Source organism: Petaurus breviceps, unplaced genomic scaffold, assembly GCF_028583685.1.
Source record: "Petaurus breviceps papuanus isolate PSGF00001 unplaced genomic scaffold, PetGlider_PUasm1.0 177, whole genome shotgun sequence".
In the NCBI taxonomy this organism is placed as follows: Eukaryota; Metazoa; Chordata; class Mammalia; order Diprotodontia; family Petauridae; genus Petaurus; species Petaurus breviceps.
The window spans coordinates 826,444-848,860 of NW_027185776.1; the positions used below are offsets into that span (position 1 = coordinate 826,444).

The following is a 22,417-nucleotide window of genomic DNA, read 5'->3' on the forward strand; positions in this document are numbered from 1 at the left end:
CTGCCTGTATACATTTTTGAAGATGCTCTCCCATGCTTGGAGTACATTCCATCTTCTAATTCTGTTCAAATCTTTCTCTTCCTTGAAGGCCCAGATCAGCTGCTGATAAAACCTTTCCTGACTCTCATAGATGAAAATGATCCCTTCTTCTTCAAATTCACTTAGACTACCTATTCCTTATATTATAGCACTCCTCCTTTGCTACTGTCATATTCTAGCTTGTATCTTTTAAAAAATCCAAAAAGGGACTTAGATCTTTCAAAAATTAGTTAGGCAGATAGGTGGCTCAGTAGACAGAGTGTCAGGAAGACCTAAGTTCAAATCTGGTCTCAGATACTTATTAGTTACGGCAAGTCACTTAACCCTGTTTGCCTCAGTTTCCTCATCTGTCAAATGAGCTGGAGAAGGAAATGGCAAGTCTTTCTAGTATCTTTGCTAAGAAAATCCCAAATGGGGTCACAAAGACTCAAACACAACTGAAATGACAGCAACAACAAAAACGCTGGTTACAATGCCGTAAGTAATTGAACTAGAGTGGGAAAGCACTTTAGAAATGATCTAGTCCATTCCCAGTGGAAATCAATGAAATACAAACCTTTCATTATCTAAATGACATATTTTAATTTTCTCCCTTCCCAGGTATATTTGCAGAAATCATTTTGATATACTTAAAGAGACCCAAATCCTTAAACCATAGCTTCAATACAAATTTATAAAGTCTTCAAATTTAATTTTTATCACCTTCCTTTTACTCCAGTCCTCTCTGCTCCAATTCTGTGTCCTGGCTCCCTGAGTTTGCTAGTGCATTTTTATGTTGTGAGGGCACTCCTCCCCTGCCCCATTATGAAGCAAAATGAGCTGCCTCATCCTGAGGGCTTAGTACAGTGTTACTCACTAGCTACAGAGATGGTATGACTAGAGTAAGCAGTTGTTTTATCACAGAATTTCAGTTAGAAGGTACCCCAAAAGACATCTGCTCCTACTCATCCCTGAACAAGGACAAGGCAATTCTGCAGTGAGAATATAGTTCATTACAGGAGTGAAATTGTGAAAGGTTAGAATTAGGAAAGTGGTTAGGGCAGGAATATTGGTCACAGACATTACGGAGGGTAGAGGGATTGGAGGTCATAATGAAGAAGGAGAATATGTTTAGTAGGGAAGAGGCATGGGGACAGATGGAAAGACAGGAGGTTATGGGTTGTTCTTTTTTAAATTTTTATTTTCAATTTGTGGAATGAAACAAGCATTTCATAACATGGTACAATTAAAAAAGATTATTGTACACGAAACTGCAAATATACTATGCCGAACTTGCTATTCCTTTCAAATACACAAAATTATCATGTAAAGTTTTTTCTTCCCTCTCTGCCATCTCCCATCCTAGAGATTACCATTAGACACAAATAAGTATATCTGTCTATGTATCTATCTCTCTATCTATGCATATGTATGTATATATTCTATATATACTTCTATCTACTAATTCTTTCTCTGGATGCTTACTTATGGTTACTCTTTTTGATTGAGTAAGGGAGACATTTGTGGGTAATGGTAAGATCCATGGAGTAAATATCTGAGGTAGAGTGGAATGGATCATGGGTTTTAAGAAGACTGAGAAAATGGCAAGTTGGGGAATTTATGTGGGCAACAAAAAATGATATCTCCTATGTGTGGACAAGAGTTGAGGAGCAACAGAGAACAGAATCAGGTGTTGGACTCTTTGAAAAATGACAGATAATAGCATGGGGAGCCACCACATGATTGGTATAGGTTGAAAAATGTAAATAAAGTGGACTTCAGACAAAAGGGTTGCTCACTAATGATAGAAAAGAGAGAGTCTGAGAGTGACTGCGGGGAGCAGGGAATCTTCCAACAGCCACTTCATGATTCATGTGGGATAGGGGGTGAGAGAAGGACAAACTAGGGACAGAAAAAGTGGCTAGGGATACAAGGTCACACCCATGCTATCATGAGGCACTGGACATACATTAAAATGTGTATGAAAGGCAAGAGAAATTTGACACCACCAAAAAATGCTCCAAAAAACTGGGAACAAATGATCTTTCAAGAAAGACCCAGTTAAGATGTTCTCTCAGAAATTGTAAAGAACTGCAGATTGTTTACCAGCTCTCACTCCAGCATTTAGTCTTCTTATTTAATGATGCTGCAAGCTTAAGGGGCTTCCTGTGGGAGGCTTATTGCAGCTATCTTTATACTGCAGTTCATTGTTTCAAGTGCTCTGCAAGTTAGATTAAAGTATTCATTTTGTTTATTTTTCCATTGCTGAATAAAAGCAAACCTACATGTATAAGGATAAAAAAATACTTTACACTTCTGCCTTTTGAAGCCCATTACACATAAAGTAATTGACTTCTCTCATAGGGACCAATTATAAATCAAGGGAGAAATTACACTCATTCATAAATGCTTTCAACACAACAGTAGAGACAGCTTCACTATTCATCAATGCAATGCTTTTTTTCTTTTTTGTTAACAGAAGTTAATTTGATATTCACACTCATTCCCAATTCATTATATTAAAAAATTAAGCCAGTTCAAAGTCATCAAAAATACCTCTGATGTTTATATTGTCACAAGTGTTGGCCCCTAACACTTCTCAGATGAGGAAATATGTGTTCTGTTTATCTGTAACCCCAATTTTAAAGAGCTAGTTCTATACTGAAGAATTTTAAAAATTCATTGGAAAGGTCAGTAGTCAAAAAAACCTCAATAACTGAAATCTATCACAATATTCCTGATGAGATATATAGCTATCGGAAAGTCAGTTACAGCAGTTTCCACTTGTCCATAACGTGTAACTTTTGAAATCCAGGCTGCTATGTCAGGATGGGTTTCTGCTTCCATTTTATTATCGCAATAGCACACAAAATGGTTATGCTTCAGGTTTTTTGTTCAATACCTGTTGCTTAAGTAAAGGGTAATTGTGTTAAATTCACAAAATCAACTTCAGATTACGTGGTGGGGGCTCTGTTTCTGCAATCACTAGGTTGATAATCAGTCTCCAAAGGGGGCCTCACAGAGGGTTCAATGTGGTATGGCTTGGACCAAGGTGACAAGATGCTGGCTACATTCTGAGGTGTGTATATACAGCACTTTGGTTCACTCAAGAAAAGGTGCAGTATTGCCTCATGCAGCTGGGTAGACTGAGAGTGGCTACTCACCCCTCCAACTTGGAAAGGGGAGAATGTTAGTGAGTAAAAATGAGTAATTTTGGGGAAAATGAGTCCATGAGAGTACACAGAAATATCCTTCTGTAAGTGAAGAAGACATGGGCTGGTTTATATATTGTCTTTGAACTTAGTAGGTTCTTTAAGTTTTTACCTGGAGATGATGATGAACTATAGAAGAAGAGAGTGCTCAAATGAAGATCATTTTTGATTAATACTAGGTTTGAAAAATTGGGAATCAACTCTTTCAAAAGTGTCATGAAGTGAAATGAGCAGATGGCTCTAAAATTCAGTAGAGGTAAAATACTATACATCTGAATTAGCATCAGAATTACTTTTACATTGTGTCCCCTACACAGTGATTTCTAGATTCAGTTTTGTTTATGGGTAAAAATCAAATCACTTTCCAGTTGAAGTTTGAACTTCTTGGGGTACAGGGACCATGAAGGTGCTTTGTAGAAGGTTATAAATGGAAATTGAACAAATATCATTGATGGTTAGGGTTAGGCTAGATTTTATTTAATATACCAGAGAAGAGAAAATACATGAACTAATTCTCCATTAAAGTGATAATGGTCATAGAAAAGTAAACAGATTACAGGAACTTCCATTCCTCAATGAGTTATAGATTTTAAGAGATAGTGTTGGCAGAGCCAAGATGGCAGAACAGTAGCAGTAACTTTTCTAAGCTCCTTTGTGAATCCCATCACTAAATTTCAAAAAGTGAATCTCAATGGATTTGAGAGTGACAGAATCCATTGGGAGACAGAGCATGGCAGATTCCTAGCCTAGGAAAGTGCACATGTAGGTCTGGGCAGGGGGAGCATGGAGCACCCTGGAGGGGGGGGAGGGGCATTGCACCACTGGACACTACAAAGCAGACTATAGCAGAGTGAGAAGAAGCCCCAGAGAGCATACTCACCCACCCCAAGGGCGATTTGCAGCCCTCTCACTATAGGACAGAGGACTGGTTGGAGCTGGGAAAGAGAAAGCTCAGGGCCTTAGCAGTGACTGCAGCTTCTCCTGGGGCTATCAGCCCATAGCCTGGAAGTTTAAAAATCACCTACCTAAATTTCCAGAAGCCAAGATGGCAAAGTAAACTCTAGCTGCTCTGATTCCTCCACCCTGACCCAGAAAATGCAGAGATAAATGTCCCACCCAGGAGTAAAATCCTGAAATAGTAGAAATAGCCTCAGGCATAGGAGTCACTGAGAAGGGTGTAACTAAGGCAGTAAAGAGTCTTAAATGAAAGGTGGGAGGGGTCCCAACAAGCCCCACCTCAGCTTGCAAAGCCCAGGGTGGTGGAGCCAGCAAGTGCTAACAACACAAGCCCAGGTGGGCCTTAGCACGAAGAGGGGAATCTGCAGACACCAGCTCTGCTGGCTGCCAGCTGCTGAACCTGCCTGAGATGTAGCCCAGGGGCATAGAGGTAGAAATCTGAAGTAGCCAGACCACCCATCCCCCATAGATTACTCTGTGAGTCTCAGGGGAAATACTGAGAATCCTGGCCTTGGCCTCAGTCTAGACACCCAGAGGCTATAGCACACAAAGTCAACAACCAGACCCTCAGCTCCCAGTCTGAGAAATCAGGAAATTGGAAATCACAATGGGAAAGGAGGAAGCTGAGAAGAGAAAGGCAAGAAAATCTAACTGGGGAAAATACCTCCCTAAAAAAGGAGCTTCAAAAACTAACCAAGGAAAATAATTCACTAAAAATTAGAATCAGTCAAATTGAAGCTAAGGACTCTGTGATGCATCAAGAGTCAGTCAAGGGGTGGCTAGGTGTGATAGTAATGGCAATTAAAGATTCCCCTGTATTGGCTTGGTTTTCAAATTGATTGTGTTAAAACCCAGAGTTTGTTAATCCCACCTGTGGGATGGGCTTGTTGATGTGAAAAGAAAGTCCTGAACTGGGAGGAGCTGGTGACTTAGATTTGGAGAGACAAGAGAGAGGCGGAAGATCTTTTTGGAAGCAGCACCTCGTGGAGAGAGAGAGACTAAGAGAATTGCTGGTGGCCGCTTTGAATTGCCCTGGACTTTTGAGACCTGCCCCCTGAGCTGCCAAGGACTGAGGAGACATGGCTGTTTTGCTGGTACTTTGTCTGTCTGTTTTGATGTTGTTTTGCCAGATTTGTCCACTGGTGAAAGACAGTCCTTTTGTTGAAGAAGTCCTGGAACCTGGCTGTTCGCTAAGAAGCCCTGAGACTGTCCTGCAGACAGAGAGTGAATACTGTCCACTGGTGAGGGACAGTGCTGTTGTTGCAGGGGTCTGGAGACTGTCCTGCAGACAGAGTGAATACTGTCCACTGGTGAAGGACAGTGCTGTTGTTGCAGGGGTCTGGGAGCCTTTCTGTTGGTTCAGAAGCCCTGAAGAAGGATTTTCTTGTTGTATGTTTACAGAAATCCTGGGAGAGGGCTTTGCTAATGTGTTCAGGGGTTCTAGGACTGTTCTACAGACAGAGGATAAATTCATGAAGGGATTGGCAATGTATCTTATGGCCTTGCTAAGCCTTGTCTCCCCAGGAACTAAGATTGCTGAGAACTTGCCTCCTGTCAAGATGAAGAAAAGACCTCCATTTGGGTATTAAGTGCTGTGTTTAAACTTGATGTAACTCTGGGGTAGATTCAATTGTGATCCAGGGGTGGGGAACTTTTGACCTTATTGTGCTCTGTGATTGACAAATGAAGGTACTTTACCTATGTTTGGAAACTAATCTCCATTTGAGAAGAGGGGTTTTGTGGTGGACCAAATGAAGGTATAGCCTAGGGGTGGAGAAGTATTTAGAACAGGGACTTTGTAATTGATTGAATGATTGGAAGGTTCTGGGGTGGGGTAGTACTTGGAGATTATTTAATCACGCTTAGTAAATGCTGTATTTGGAATGATGTCATGTTTTGATCTTCTCTGTTCTTGGTTTGTCACTGAATAAAATGGAGAGCACCTATGCTGGTATTCTGAACCTTGGGAAGTTGCCTTTCCTTGGCATTATATTACACTAGGTGGTGCAGTGAGTAAAGCGCTGGCCCTGGAATCAGGAGGACCCGAGTTCGGTTGTGGCCTCAGACATTTAACACCCACACAAAAAAACTAGCCATGTAACCTTGGGCAAGTTACTTAACCCCAATTACCCTCCAAAAAAAAGGCCAAAAATAAAAGTCAGTCAAGCAAAACATGAAGATTGAAAAATTAGAAGAAAGTGTAAAATATCTCACTGGAAAATCAAGTGACTTGGAGAACAGATCCAGGAGGGATAACCTAAGAATTATTGGTCTATTGGAAAGCCATGATGAAAAAAGGTAGCCTAGGCAACATCCTCCAAGAGATTGTCAAAGAAAACTGTCCTGAAGCCCCAGAATCAGAGGGTAAAATAGTTATCAAAAGAATTCACCGGACTCCTCCTGAAAGAGATCCCAAATTGAAAACTCCAAGAAATATAGTAGCCAAATTCCAGAATTACAAGGTCAAGGAGAAAATACTGCAAGCAGCCAAAAAGAAACAACTCAAATATCATGGAACTACAGTCAGGATCACATAGAACCTAGCAGCTTCTTCATTAAAAGATAGGAGGGATTGGAATTTGATATTTTGTAAGGCAAAAGAGCTAGGAATGCAATCAAGGATCAATTGCCCAGCAAAATTGAGCATAATCTTTCAGGCAAGGAGATGGTCATTTAATGACTTTCCTGATGAGAAAGCTAGAGCTCAATGGAGAATCTGATCTCCAATTACAAGACTCAAGAGAGACATAAAAAGGTAAACAAGGAAAACTCTCTCTCTCTCTCCCCTACACACACATGAACATAACTTGGGATTCAATAAGAGCAAACTGTTTACATCCCTATCTATATGAGAAGCTGATACCTCTCAGTACTGAAATTTATATGATTATCTCGACCTTTAAAGGGGATATACATAGATAGAGGGCATGGGTATAAATCAACTAATTTACTCTCATTGGTTTGGGGTCAAAGAGGAAATAACATACTTTGGTAAGTATAAAAATCCATTGTGCCCTATAAGCAGTAGGAGAGGTAAGGGGGGGAGAAGAAAGCAGGGAAGTAGTAGTAAGAGGAAAGGGTAGGTAAAAAGGGGGGGGTCACAGGGAAGGAATACTGAAGGAGGAGGTGGTCAAAGAAAAACTCTTAAGGAGGGGAAGGGAGAAGGAAGAAACAAAAACATAAACAGGGGAGGGAATAGGATGGAGGGAAAGACACAGACAGCAATCATAATTGTCAATAACATAAAGTCAATGTGAATGGGATGAACTCTCCCATAAAATGGAGGCAGATAGCAGAATGGATTAAAAGCCATAATCCTACAATATGCTGTCTACAAGAAACACAATTTATTTATTTTTATTTTTTTTATAATTTAAATGCTTTATTAACTGCTGATTTACATCATTCGTTTCTGCCAGATTTTGAGTTACAAATTTTCTCCCCATTTTTCCCCCACCCATCCCCCCAAAACAGCAGTCCCACAGGATATCCCCACCTCCAATCTGCTCTCTCCCATATTTTCTCCCATACCCGTTTCAACTTTTCCAGTGGATCTCTACGCCTCAGTGCCTGTATATCTTTTTTCTTAATTACATGTAAGATGGTATTAATAATAGTATGTACACACACACACACACACACATATATATTTGAATATTTGATTTTAAAACTTTCAATTCCAGATTCATTCCCTTCCCCCCCTGCCACCCACCCCCACTGGGGGGACAAGCAGTTCAGTATAGGTTGTACATGTGTGGGTAATGCAAAACAATAACATAGTAGATGTATTGTAAAAGACTGACTATATTTCCCTCCCTCCTATCCCACTTCACACTTGTTCTATTCTCTACTTTGATCCTGTCCCTTTTCAAAAGTGGGTGCTTCCAACTTCCCTCCCCCCCAGCCTGCCCTCCCTTCCATCATCCCCCCTCACATCCCCTTCCCCCCCTATTCTCCTGGAGGGTGAGATCCCCTATTTAGTGTGTATTTCCCTCCCTTCTCAAGCTAGATTCAATAGGAATAAGGTTGACCCATTCCCTTTTGCCTTCCTATTCTTCCCCTCCATTGTAACCATTTCCCCTTGCCTCTTCTGTATGAGATAGTTTGCCCCACTCTGTCTCTCCCCATCTCCTCTCATTATATTCCTCTCACCTCTTAATTTCACCTTTTAAGTATCATCCCTTCCTGTTAAATTGGTCCCGTGCCCTCTATCTATGTATACCTGTAAACGTATATACACACATTCACATATGTATTCATATGCCCGCATACCCTCATATAAAGACAAATATATATATATATATATGTATATATATATTTCTAATCCCTTCAACTACTGATAAAAGTTTCATAGGTTACAATTATTGTTTTTCCATGTAGGAATGTTAATAGTTCAACTTTGGCCAGGTGGCTCAGCGAGCAAGAGCACTGGCCCCAGTGCCGGGACGACCCGGATCAAATCCGGGCCCAGACACCCAGCACCACACCCAGAAACAACTGGCCATGCAACCCCGAACAAGCCACTCAACCCCAACTGCTTAAAAAAAAAAATAGTTCAACTTTGATAAGTTCCTTATGATTTCTTTTCCCTGTTTACCTTCTCATGCTTCTCTTGCTTCTTGTATCTGAATGTCAAATTTTCTATTCAACTCTGGTTTTTTCAGCAAGAATGCTTGAAAGTCCTGTATTCCACTAAATGACCATATTTTCCCCTGAAACATGATACTCAATTTTGCTGGGTAGGTGACTCTTGGTTTTAATCCCAGCTCCCTTGGCCTCCGGAATATCACATTCCAGGCCCTTCGATCCCTCAGTGTAGAAGCTGCCAGATCCTGGGTTATCCTGATTGTGTTTCCACAATATTCAAATTGTTTCTTCCTGGCTGCTTGTAATATTCTCTCCTTAATCTGGGAATTCCGGAACCTGGCTATAATATTCCTAGGAGTTTTCTTTTTGGGATCTTTTTCAGGAGGTGATCGGTGGATTCTTTCAACCTCTATTTTGCCCTCTGGTTCTAAAACATCAGGGCAGTTTTCTTTGAGAACTTCCTGGAGGATGCTTTCCAGGCTCTTACTTTGGTCATGGCTCTCAGGCAGTCCAATAATTTTTAAATTATCTCTCCTGGATCTATTTTCCAGGTCAGTGGGTTTTCCCATGAGATATTTCACATTGCCTTCTATTCTTTCATTTGTTTGGATCTGTTTAACAGCATCTTGATTTCTCATAAAGTCATTAGCTTCCATTTGCTCCAATCTAATTCTGAAGCAATGATTCTCCTCAGTGAGCTTTTGAGATTCTTTTTCCATCTGGCAAATTCGACTTTTTAAGGCATTCTTCTCCTCATTGCCTTTTTGAGCCTCCTTTGCCATTTGAGTCAGTCTGTTTTTTAAGGTATTATTTTCTTCAGTCAGGCTGTTGACTCTCATATCATAATTTTCTTGCATTGTTCTCATTTCTCTTCCCAATTTTTCCTCCACTTCTCATATCTGCTTCTTAAGGTCCTCTATGGCCTGTAACCAGCTTGTATTTTCCTTTGAAGCTTTTGGTGCAGGAGTTCTGACTTCACTGTTTTCCTCCTGTTCCATGCCTTGCTCCTTCTTATCCCCCAAATAGGAGTGTAACGTTGGAATCTTCTGTCTGCTTTGTTTCCTTTGCCTGCTCATTTTGCCACTCAATGATTTGACTTTTGGGCTTTTTGCCACAGTAGGACTCTGCCACCAGACAGGGGAGTTTTCGTCCCAAACGCTGGGGTTTTCTCAGCTGCCGGAGGTATTAGATGGGTGCCCTCTCTGAGGTCTCCACACGCTCTGGCAAGCTGGACACACACCCCAGGACCTCTACCCTAGACTGCAATCCAGATACAAGCAGGTTAAAGCAAGAGCAATGAACCTTCAGACTGGTGCTTGGTCCCCCTACACTCTGCAGGCCAGGAGCTGAAGCCACCATGTGGCGCTGGCAGGCTGTGCTGGCGTCTCAGTGGTTTCTTGCTCCGGGGGTAAAAGCCACGCACTCCCACTTCCTGGGTCCCAAAGTCCAGACTGCACTGGCCTCTCACCTTGTCCTTCGCATCTATGTATTGATAAATCTGGAAACGGCCACAGCTGCTGCTGATCTGGAGTCCCTCTGGCAGGCGGCTGGTCAGGCCCTCCCTGGGGCTAAAGCCTCGGGGTGGGGCCAGGCTCGGCTCCCAGAGCGCTGCGCTGGCTGATTCCTGCCGGCCTGCCGGGCTGTCCTCAGCGGGAGGTTAGTTTCTCTGTGTCATTTTGTGGGTTCTGCAGCTCCAAAGTTTGTTTAGAGTCCCCTTTTTACATGGATTGGGGAGGGTGGAAGCCGGAGCCGCGGGAAGGTCTTGCTTCTACTCCGCCATCTTGGCTCTGCCTTCCAAGAAACACAATTTAAACAAGGAGATATTCACAGGGAAAAGGTAAAAGGCTGGAGTAGAATATATTATGCTTAAGCTAAAGTAAAAAAAAAGCAGGGGTAGCAATCCTTATCTCAGATAAAACAAAAGCAAAAATAGATCTAATTAAAAGAGATGAGGAAGGAAACACTATCCTGCTAAAAGGCACCATCGAGAATGAAGCAATATCATTACTTAATATATAAGCACCAAGTGGTATAGCATCTAAATTCGTAGAGGAGAAGTTAAGGGAATTAGAGGAAGAAATAGAAAAAGTATACTAGTGGGGGACCTCAATCTCCCCCTCTCTGAACTTGATAAATCTAACCTCACAATAAACAAGAAAAAAGTTAAGGAGGCGAATAGAATTTTAGAGAGGCTAGTTATGATAGATCTCTGGGGAAAACTGAATGGGGATATAAAGGAATATACCTTCTTCTCAGCAGTACATGGTACATACACAAAAATCGACAATGTACTAGAGCATAAAAACCTCACAATTCAGTGCAAAAAGGCAGAAATATTAAATGTATCATTCTCAGATCAGGATCCAATAAAAATCATATGCAATAAAGGGCCATGGAAAGATAAACAAAAACTAATTGGAAACTAAATAATTTAATCCTAAAGAATGAGTGGATCAAACAAGAAATTATAGAAACAATCAATAACTTCATTCAAGAGAATGACAATATGAGACAACATACCAAAGCTTGTGGGATGCAACAAAGGCAGTTCTTAGGAGAAGTTTTATATCCCTGAGTGCATACATGAATTAGAGAAAATGGAGGTCAATTAATTGGGCATGCAATTGAAAAAGCTAGAAAAAGAACAAATTGAAAATCCCCAATTAAATATTAAATTAGAAATAATGAAAACCAACGGAGAGATTAATAAAAATGAAATTAAGAAAACTATTGAATTAATAAATAAAACTAAGAGCTGATTTTATGAAAAAAAAACCAATAAAATTGACAGACCCTTAACTCAGTCAATATGATAAAAAAAAAAGAAAGAAGAAAACCAAATTATGAGTATAAAAAATGAAAAGGGTAAATCTACCTCCAATGAAGAAGAAATTAAAAAAATAATTAGGAATTATTTTGCTAAATTGTATGCACAAAAAATTGACAATCTTGGTGAAATGGATGAATATTTACAAAAACATAAGGTGCCCAGATTAACTTAAGAAGAAGTAAATTATTTAAATAACCCCATCTGAGAAAAAGGAATCGAACAAACCATCAGCAAACTCCCTAGGAAAAAATTCTCCAGCGCCAGATGGATTTACTAGCAAATTCTATCAAACATTTAAAGAACAATTGATTCCAATACTATACAAACTATTTGGGAAAATTAGTGAAGAAGGAGTCCTACCAAATTCTTTTCATGACACAAATATGGTACTGATACCTAAAACAGGAAGAGATAAAATGGAGAAAGAAAATTATAGACCAATTTACCTCATGAATATAAATGTAAAAATTTTAAATAAAATATTAGCAAAAAGACCACAGCAACTTATCACAAGAATAATACACTTTGACAAGGTAGGAATTATTCCAGGAATGCAGGGATGGTTTAATATTAGGAAAACCATCAGTATAATTGATTATATCAACAATAAAACTAGCAGAAGCCATATGATTATCTCAATAGATGCAGAAAAGGGTTTTTGACAAAATACAACATCCATTCCTATTTTAAAAAGTATAGGGATAGACGGAATATTCCTTAAAATAATAGGTAGCATCTATTTAAAGCCATCAGCAAATATTATATGTAATGGGGACAAGCTAGAAGCATTTTCAATAAGATCAGGGGTGAAAGAAGGATGTCCACTATCACCCCTCTTATTCAATCTGGTACTAGAAATGTTAGCAGTAGCAATTAGAGAAGAAAAAGAAATCAAAGGAATCAAATCATGCAAAGAAGAGCCTAAGCTATCACTCTTTGCAGATGATATGATGATATACTTAGAGAATTCTAGATAATCAAATAAAAAACTACTTGAGACAATAAATAAATTTGGCAAAGTTGCAGGCTATATAAAATAAACTCACATAAATCCTTGGCATTCCTATATATTTCTAACAAAATCCAACAGCAAGAGATAGAAAGAGAAATCCCATTTAAAGTTACTGTAGACATTATAAAATATTTGGGAATCTACCTGCCAAAACAAACCCAGGACCTATATGAACACAACTACAAAACACTTTTCACACAAATAAAGTCAGATCTAACAAATTGGAAACACTTCACTTGCTCGTGGCTGGGTTGAGCTAATATAATAAAAATGACAATTTTACCTAAATTTAATTATATATTTAATGCCATACTAATCAATCTGCCAAAAAATTACTTTATAGAGCTAGAAACAATAGTAACAAAATTCATTTGGAAGAAAAAAAGTTCCAGAATATCAAGGGAATTAATGAAAAGAAATGCTAGGGAAGGTAGCCTAGCCATACCAGATTTTAATATGTATTACAAAGCAGCAGTCATCAAAACTATTTGGTACTGGCTGAGAAATAAAGTAGTGGAATAGATTATGGTACACGAGACTCAGCAGTCAATGACTACAGTAATCTACTGTTTGATAAACCCAAAGACCCCAGTTTTTGGGATAAGAACTCACTGTTTGACAAAAACTGCTGGGAAAACTGGAATATAACAGAAACTGGGCATAGACCATTATTTAACACCATGTACAAAAATCAAGTCTAAATGGGTGCATGATCTAGGTATAAAAGTTGATACTGTAAGCAATCTGGGAAAGCAAGGAATAGTTTACCTCTCAGATTTATGGAGACTTTATGACCAAAAAAGAATTAGAGAGCAGTATAAAATGCAAAATGGACAATTTTGATTACATTAAACTGAAAAGTTTCTGTACAAACAAATCCAATGTAACCAAGATTAAGAGGGAAGTGGAAAATTGGGAAATAATTTTTACAATCAATATTTCTGATAGAGGCCTAATTTCTAAAATATACAGAGAATCGAGTCAAATCTATAAGAAATCAAGTCATTCCCCAATTGATAAATGGTCAAAAAATATGAACAGGCGGTTTTCAGAAGAAGAAATTAAAGATATCTATAAGCATATGAAAAAATGCTCTAACTAGTGATTAGAGAAATGCAAATCAAAACAACTCTGAAGTACCACATCTCACTGGTCAGATTGGCTAAGATGACAAAACAGGAAAATGACAAATGCTGGAGAGGGTATGGAAAAAATGGGAACACTAATTCATTGCTGGTAGAGTTGTGAACTGATTCAACCATTCTGGAGAGCAATCTGAAACTATGTCCAAAGGACTATAAATAATTTCATACACTTTGACCCAGCAATAGCACTTCTAGCATTGTATCCCAGAGAGATCATAGAAGTGGGAGGAAGACCCATATGTACAAAAATATTTATAGCAGCTCTTTTTGTGGTGGCAAAGAATTGGAAATTAAGGGAATGCCCATCAACTGGAGAATGGCTGAACAACTTGTGGTATATGCATGTAATGGAATACTATTGTGCTATAAGAAACGAGGAGCACACAGTCTTCATATTTACCTGGAGAGACTTATATGAACTAGTGCTGAGTGAGAAGAGCAGAACCAGGAGAAATTTGTACACATTTACAGACACAACATATGTGTGATGACCAACTTTGGTAGACTGGACTCTTCTCAGAAATACAGGGTTATAAGCCAACTCCAAAAGACTCATGATGGAGAGAGATGTCTACATCCAGAGAAAGAACCAGAAAGAACAGAGTCTGAATGCAGACTGAAGCAAACTACCTGCTCTCTGTCTTTTTCTTGTTTAGTTTTGTTTCCTCGTTCCCATCATTTATCCCATCCAATACAATCCTTCTTTATAACCTGACCAATGTCTAATGTGAAAGTACTTGCAGAGCCTATACTTGATTGTATGCCACAATTGGCGGGGGAAGGGTGGAGGAGAGTGATTGAGGAATTGAATCTTGTACACTAAAAGTAAACAAACAAATTAATAAAGACAAAAAAATAGAAAAAAGGGATAGTGTTGTATTAGAGGGAATACGTTGGACTCTGGAGTCTGAAGATCTGGGTTTCAGTCTAAGCTCTACCACTTAATAGCTTTGTAGTTATGGATGATTCAATTTAATAAATATTCATTAAGTGCCCTTCATGTGCCAGGCACTGGGCACTGTTCTAAGTGGGGATACAAAGAAATCATGGTACAATGGAAAGATAGATGGTTCTGGAATTAGAAGATGTAGGTTCAAGTACTTCCCCTTTCATCTTACTGCCTTTGTGATGTCAGGCAAATCATTTAACTTCTCAGTCTCTTAAATTTTTTTTTTCAAAATAGAAAGAAAAACAAAAGCTTTGCTACAAATATGTCTCATTCTGAGTCTTGTATCTATCACCTCTCTGAGGAGGTGGAGTCTCTGGAAACACATTGATCACTGTGCTAACTGGGGCCCTTAAATCTTTAAAAGTCACTTGTCTTTTTAAAAAATATGTTTATTTCATTATTTCCCAAATACATTTTTAAAGATTTTTAACCCGTTCCGATTATAAGCACTATTTTCAGATGAAATAACACCTGTGGTGTGAAAAGGTAAGAAAAGACAACTATTGGGGCGGCCAGGTAGCACAGTAAGAGCACCGGCCCCAGAGTCGGGATGACCTAGGATCAAATCCGGGCTCTGGTACTTAGCACCACACCCAGAAGTAACTGGCTGTGTAACTTTGAGCAAGTTACTTAACCCCAATTGCTTAAAAAAAAAAAAAGAAACGACAACTATTTAAAACCTATTTGTGATTCCACATTGTGGCAACCAGAAGCTCCTTGTGCTTAAAGACTATCTGAGAGGTTCCTATCTATAATGTGTGTTTCAAGGGAATTCTTGAAAAGGAAGGATGTTTAATAGTGTGAACAAATAGCTGGTTGACACAAAAGATGGATACTAATTCTAGTTCTAGAGTTTATATGCTGTGGGGTCTTGAGCAAAATACTTAATCTTTCAGTGGCAGTTTCTTTCTCTAGAAAGCACCGATGTATTGTTCACTTGAGATTTAATTAACATTTGTAAGACTTAAAAACCTATTGACAGATGGAACTATAAAATTACTGCCAGTATTATTCAATGTTTGTATAGTCACTGAGCCTCACTAATCTAGTATTGACCACCACGTTTGCAGAGAAACCTCTCTCTCATTTATATTTTCTTACAATTTATACCTTTTTTCCTGAACCCATCTCATCTCCTATGTTTCTAATGTACTGACCTTCCACAATTTGCACTGCATTTCTTGCAATTTATTCTCATTTTCCGGAAAGGCTTAGGGAATAGGGCCATTTTGATTGTGAAACTAGCCTTAGGGAGTATATACTGCTGAGTGTGAGTGCTTAGCTTACCAGACATATATAGCTCCCCGACTGCATTTCCACTACCTAGGTTCCATAAATAAAGTGTTAATTACTGGTTAACATATTTAGATATGTCTTCTGAGCTGATGTCCAAGCTAACAATGAGAAGTAAATGGACACATAATAATCCAACATTGGTAAAGGCTTTGTTAGTCTCCTGGAATAAGGAAAACCTATACTTTGATGCTTAGAGGGATCCATGATTTCTCTGAGATAGATGCCATATTATATGGAGATGCTATCATATTATGATAGGCTAGAGCAGGGATGGGGAACCAGAGGTCTCAAGGCCACACGTGGCCTTCCAGGTCCTCAAGTGCAGCCCTTTGACTGAATCCAAACTTCACCGAACAAATTCCCACATGTAGCCTTGAGGCCGCAGGTTCCCCACCCCTGGGCTGGAGCATTGAGTTGAATCTAATAAGATAAAATTCAACTGGGATAAATTTAAAGTCTTGAACTTCTGTTCAAAATATATATTTCGCAAATACAAGGCAGAAGAGACATGGCTAGACAAGTCTCTCTGAAAAGGATCTAGGGCTTTTAGGAGATTGGAAGTTCAATGTAAGCTTACAATTGTGATGAGGCAGCCAAAAATCTCAAACATATTATTGGCCTGTACATTAAGAGAGTCAGGTTCTAGAAATAAGATGCCAATAGTTTCTTTGTCCTCGGCCCTCGTCACACCCCATCTGGACTACTGGATTCTTGAAGAGACCAGACTTTGATGGTTGGTGAACATTTAGAAAAGGAGATAATTACAAAGAACACAGTGTCATCAAAAACAGGTCATGTCAATTGCTCAGGGTCACACAACTAGTATTTAAGGGGACTTCTAACCAAGTTTTCCTGACTTACAGACCAGTATTTAACCAAAATTTCTATGCTTATGGGGAAAAATAAGCAAATAATGGGTCAATTTCTAACCTAGAGAAATGAGTTGTTCACTTTTACATGAATGAAAATTAAATAACTTTAGTCATCAAAGTTACAAAATAGTTCTCAAAACAAGAATAGGTCATGCCAGACTAACCCCATTTTCTTTTTTGATAGGATTAATAAATCAGCAGTTGAAGGGGATGCTTTGGGATTGGCTAGACTTTAACAAAGCTTTGATAAAGTATTTTATATCATTCTTATCTGGAAGATGGAGAGAAATGGGTTTGACTGGGGTCTGTGGTGTGTAACATTATTATCAATGACTTGGATTAAGGCAAAGTTGGCTCATTAGATCTGCAGATGACTCAAAGATGGGAGGGATAGCTATTGCTTTGGATGACTGGGTTAAGATCTAAAAGGAATTTGACAAACTAGAGCAAATTCAGCAGGGTTAAATAAATGTAAAATCTTGTACCTACATGCAAAAAATAAATTTTCCAAGGATAAGATGACAGTAGCTGTCCTGCAAAAGAAAAAGAGTCTGGTTTCAGTGGACTGCAAGCTTATTTAGAATTAATAGCATGATGCACAGCCAAAAAAACCAATGGGATCTTGGGTTGTCAGAAACACAACTAGAGCTATTGAAAAGGAGGTACTAAAGGAAGGGACTGCTGAAAGAGATGGTAGGTTTTCCTTCCCTGAAGATTTTCAAGCAAAGGCTGTGCTATAGTATATAGGGTTCTGGGCCTGGAATACAAAAGACATGAGCTCAGATCTGGTCTCAGATACTTGTCATGGAGTTCTCTGTTCCTTAGCTTCCTCCTCTGTAAAATGAGGATAATAACAGCAACTATCTCCCAGGTCTGTTATGAGGATCAAATGAGATAACATATTTAAAGATCTTTGCAACCGTGAGTCATTAAATCAATGCTAGCTATGATGATGATGATGATGATACAGCAGTTATTACTTCTGTTTATCAGCTAGAGTGTGAGGTCCCTTGTAATTCTCAACTTCTATGATTTTGTTCAGTTCTGAGTAACACAGATTTGAAAGAACATTGATAAACTGGAAAGCATCCAGAGATGGTAAACCAGGATGGTGAAAGACTTCAAGTCCATGCGAGGACTGATTAAAGGAGATGGGTTTGAGTTGGGAAAAAATAGAAGACTCAGATGCAAAATGATGGCTATCTTCAATTTTTTTTTGAAGAATTATTTTGTAGAATGGGTTAGACACATTCTTTCTGGCTCAAGAAGGAAGGATCAAAGCATAGAAGTTTCAGTGAGGCAATTTAAAGCTAAATATCAAGAAAAAACTTCCAAAAATTTAGTGCCGTCTCAAAGTGAAATGACTTGTCTTGGGAGGTAGTAGGGTCCTTTTTACTAGAGGTCTTTAAGTAGAGGCTTGAAATGAATGACCACTTGTGTATGCTATTGTACTGATTCTTTTCAGGAAAAGGTTGCATTGGGAGGTCCCTTTCAACTGTAAAATTCTTTGATTCTATGGTATATAAATCAGTTGCCAAAGTGAGGAAGTCAAATGACCTTGGTTGTGATCCAGGACTAGACCACAGAGATACGATAAGATCACTGAGAGAGAATATATAGAAAGAAGAGAGCTGAGGACAGAATCTTAGGGTACAACCATTGTTAGCAGGCAGAACGTGGAAAGTGATACAGCAAAGAAGATGGAGAAGGGGCAGCAAGACCAGTAGAAGGAGAGCCAAAAGAGAAGAACATGACAAAAACTCAAAGAGGAGAGAATATTCAGGAGAAGAGTGATCAACAACGTCAAAAGCAACAGGGAGTTCAGAAGTGTAAGGACAGAGAAAAGGCTACTGGATTTAACAATTAAGAGATTATGAATAATTTCAGAGAAAATATTTTCAGTTGAGTGATAACATCAGAAGCCAAACTCTAAGAGACTGATAAGTGAGAGGAAAAGTAGAGGAAATAAGTACTGAAGAATAAAGAAATATTAGAATATATAGAATATAGAAATATTCTTCCAGAAAGAAGCTTAGCTGTGAAAGGGAAGGGATACAAAAAATAGCATAAGGAGGAGGAAAATGACAATATTTAAGCAAAATAAGCAATTAAAAATGGATGCCATTGTCCATTGTTTTTCCAAATTGTATTTAGAAAATATCAATCTCATAAAACAAATATTTATTGAACACTTACTATGTGGGAGAGCCAGCATGGCACAGTGGATAGAGAGTTGACCTCAAAGCCACGGAGACCTGGATTCAAGTTCTATCTCTTGGAAAAGAACTAAGTCCAAAGACTCCACCAATGGTGACATAGTTCAGATCACAAGTCTAGTTCTTTACCCTACCGTGCTCAAGGACCAGTGCCAGGTGCTATGTGGGAATGCATAAGAAGTTGTCTTGGTACATAAGGACATTAGTCTAATAGGAAAAATAACCCATAAGAGAGATATAAAGTGTTCTGTACGCTATAACTATAAACAAAAGAGCTTAGAGGAGAAAGCTCTTATAGTACAACTGACAAATAAAGGCTTAAACAGGCTATGCTTCCTAGGAGGCTTTGATAGTTTTCGAAGGGGTCATTTGTTAACAGGAAGGGCTGAAGCTCCAAGGATAGATTTTAGGTACTGTTGGTGAACTGATAAATTTAGGCAGCAGGGAACCTCATAGGTGGATGGCAACTTCTCCTGTCTATCCATAAGACAGTCCTTGAGGGATGTCAAGAGGCTAAGTAGTAAGAGTTAACATTTCATGATCTGCCAAAAGGTTGAGTGTTGCTTGGACCAATGTTTCCAAAGGGTAAGGACAGGGTGAAAGGCCAATCAGGAGCCAGTATAACTTTATGTGTATAGAATTTGTGGGAAGAGAGCCTTAAGAGGCAGAATTTTCCACAAAACCTTGAGGTTTTTCTTTTTTAAGAGTTGTACTTCTCTTGGGAATATCTAAATATCTAAGAAGATATTAACTGTGGTGAGGAAAGAGTATAAGATGAGGCTGTCAGTAGGAGCAGGTAGAGACCAGGATGGTAAGGGGACTGAAAACCATGCTACATAAGGATTGGTTGAAGGAACTAGGGGCGTTTGGCTTGGAGAAGAGATTCCATAAGGGGAACATGACTTGGGTCATCAATTATTTGAAGCAATGTGATGGGGAAAAGGGATTAGACTTTTCTAATCAACAACTGCTTGGTTGGCCCTAGATGGGAGAATTAGGAGCAATGAGTAGAAGCTTCAAAGAAGGAAAAAACTTCCTCATAATGACTGTCCAAAAGGGAAACGGGTTGTCTTGGAAAGAAATGATTTATTTGGAATGTTAGAGAGGAAAAACCAGCCCAAGTTAGGGTTTGACTGATGTCACCATGGAGCTCTTTTGTAGATCTGATACCATGTCATTCTGTTAGCTGAAGGGAAGAATGCATAGAGGCAGAGGATTAGAAAAGGCTTCATTAAGGAGTTATTATTTGAGCTATTCCTTGAAGAATGTGTAGTAATATCCTTTCAGTGGGGCAGCTAGATGGCACAGTCAATAGAGTGCCAGGTCTGGAGTCAGGAGGACCTGAGTTCAAATCTGGCTTTAGATATTTACTAGCTGTATGACCCTGAGTAAGTCACTTTTAGGCCTGTTTGTCTCAGTTTCCTCATCTGTAAAATAAGCTGGAGAAGAAAATGGCGAACCACTCTAGTAGCTTTGCCAAGAAAACCTCCAACAGGGGCACAAAGAGTCAGACATGACTGAAATGACTGAATAACACAATCTTTTTAATAACAGTCTATTTAAAAAATTTATAAATGGATTCTCTTAAAATATATAAAAACACTAAAAATTTAAATATCAGTTATGTTAGCATACTATTTATTAATAGTAATCAAACTATCTGCTTTTTAGGAATATTCTTTATATCATAATTTGATATCTAATAAATAAAAAATCTTCCTGAAAGACCATTAACAAAACAAGAACATTTATCTTAACTTGCTTTGAAGTCTGAATTCATTCTTCGTCTTTGCTTTTCTCATTTTCACCTTATCCCTGATTGTATAAGACGCGTCTTCTTTTAACTACATTTATTACTTCCTTTTTCATCCATTTCCCCCTTTTATTGCTTGTTGCTAAGATTTTGTCTAACAGAGATATATATTATCTTTGAACATTTTTTACTTTGTCTCATTTCTCTTCCTTACTTTTTACCACATCAAGACTGACCCACATTGAACTTTATTCTTTCTTGTAGATCTTCCTTTTTATAAAAGCATAGTTCTTGCACTGTGGTTCCTTTGATCATTTCTCAACCGTCTATGGCTATTTAGTTCCTTTTTTCTATTCCCTACCATGTTTCATTTAAACACTAATGGACAGGATGGATCTTCCCCTTTGTGATTCTCTTTTTTATTCTTTGCTTTTTTGTCTCTTCTCTTGTATTTGTATTTAGGGACCTTAGAAACAGACCTATGCAAGAAATTTAGCTTTACTTACCTGTTTTTTTTTTCCTTTGAATTCTTGAGCTTAGTTTCTTTTTGGTATTATCAGTATCTGCAATTACTTTCTTCCACTCTATCTTTACCTTAGGTATTAATAACTGACATTTATATAGAGCTTTAAGATTTGCAAAGCACATTGCAAACATTATCTCATTTGATCCTCACAACAACCCTTTGAGGCAAGGAACAGACAGGACTATAGAGGTATTTCTGCTCAGAACTAGACCAGTAGGCCTGGAGAGATTAAGTGGCTAGTCCATGGATCCACAACTAGTCAGTATAGGAAGTGGGATTTAAACTCAGGTCCTTCTAACTCTTTCCATACTTTCCATAAACATGCTATATTTCTTGGCTATGACATTTGCTGTGGTGTAAGCTTTTTTTTTTTTTGCTTTTTGGAGAAGGGAGGGCAGGGCAATTGGGGTTAAGTGACTTTCCCAACGTCGCACAGCTAGTGTTAAGTGCCTGAGGCCAGATTTGAATTCAGGTCCTCCTAACTCCAGGGCCGGTGCTCTATTCACTGTGCCACTAGCCGCCACTGTGGTGGTAAGCTTTTAAAACCACCCTCTTCTTCAACTATAAATTTAAATTTAACTTATTTTTTAAATTGAGTTATAGTTCATTTTACCCAATTACGTCTCATCTAGTAGGAAAAAAAGCCACAATGCCAGAAAAACTTAAACCATTTTTTCCCTTTGCATGGTTTTAGATTCTTTTATACTATCATAGGAATGGTGATTTATTTATGAAATAGTAGTATTTTTTTAAGTATTAAAAGAGGTCTTGCTTATTTATTTTCTGGGGAGGGTATAGACTAGCATATAATTTAACTGAATATTCATTTGAAAACAATGAAAATGACAAACTAAGAAACAGAGATATGATTCATTCATTCAACTAATAAATATTTTGAATATCTACTGTAGACAAGGTACTGCTATGTAAAGCACTGAAGAGAACACCAAATATATTAAAAAAAAACAACTGTTCTGTCCTTGATGGAGACTCAAGTCTACTAGGGAGGATAAAACAGGTGGTAAATAATTATAATGCAGGAAA

General features: G+C 38.5%; 1 protein-coding gene across 8 annotated transcripts in view; it reads right to left on the reverse strand.

Annotated features, from left to right (window-relative positions):
* Window positions 1–22,417, reverse strand: part of EFCAB11 (EF-hand calcium binding domain 11) — a 203,544-nt gene that overhangs the window by 78,992 nt on the left and 102,135 nt on the right. The window contains exons 6-7 of one of the 8 annotated variants that reach the window (XM_069085978.1): window positions 17,368–17,411; window positions 11,960–12,000 (exon numbers count right to left, since the gene is read on the reverse strand). The exons of 6 other annotated variants lie outside the window; for them this stretch is intronic. In XM_069085978.1, the coding sequence (XP_068942079.1) occupies window positions 11,975–12,000; window positions 17,368–17,411 (70 nt within the window). In that variant the 3' untranslated portion in view covers window positions 11,960–11,974. Of the gene's footprint in view, window positions 1–11,959; window positions 12,001–17,367; window positions 17,412–22,417 lie in introns of those variants that run through there. One more of the 8 variants, XM_069085980.1, reaches the window with a different exon arrangement.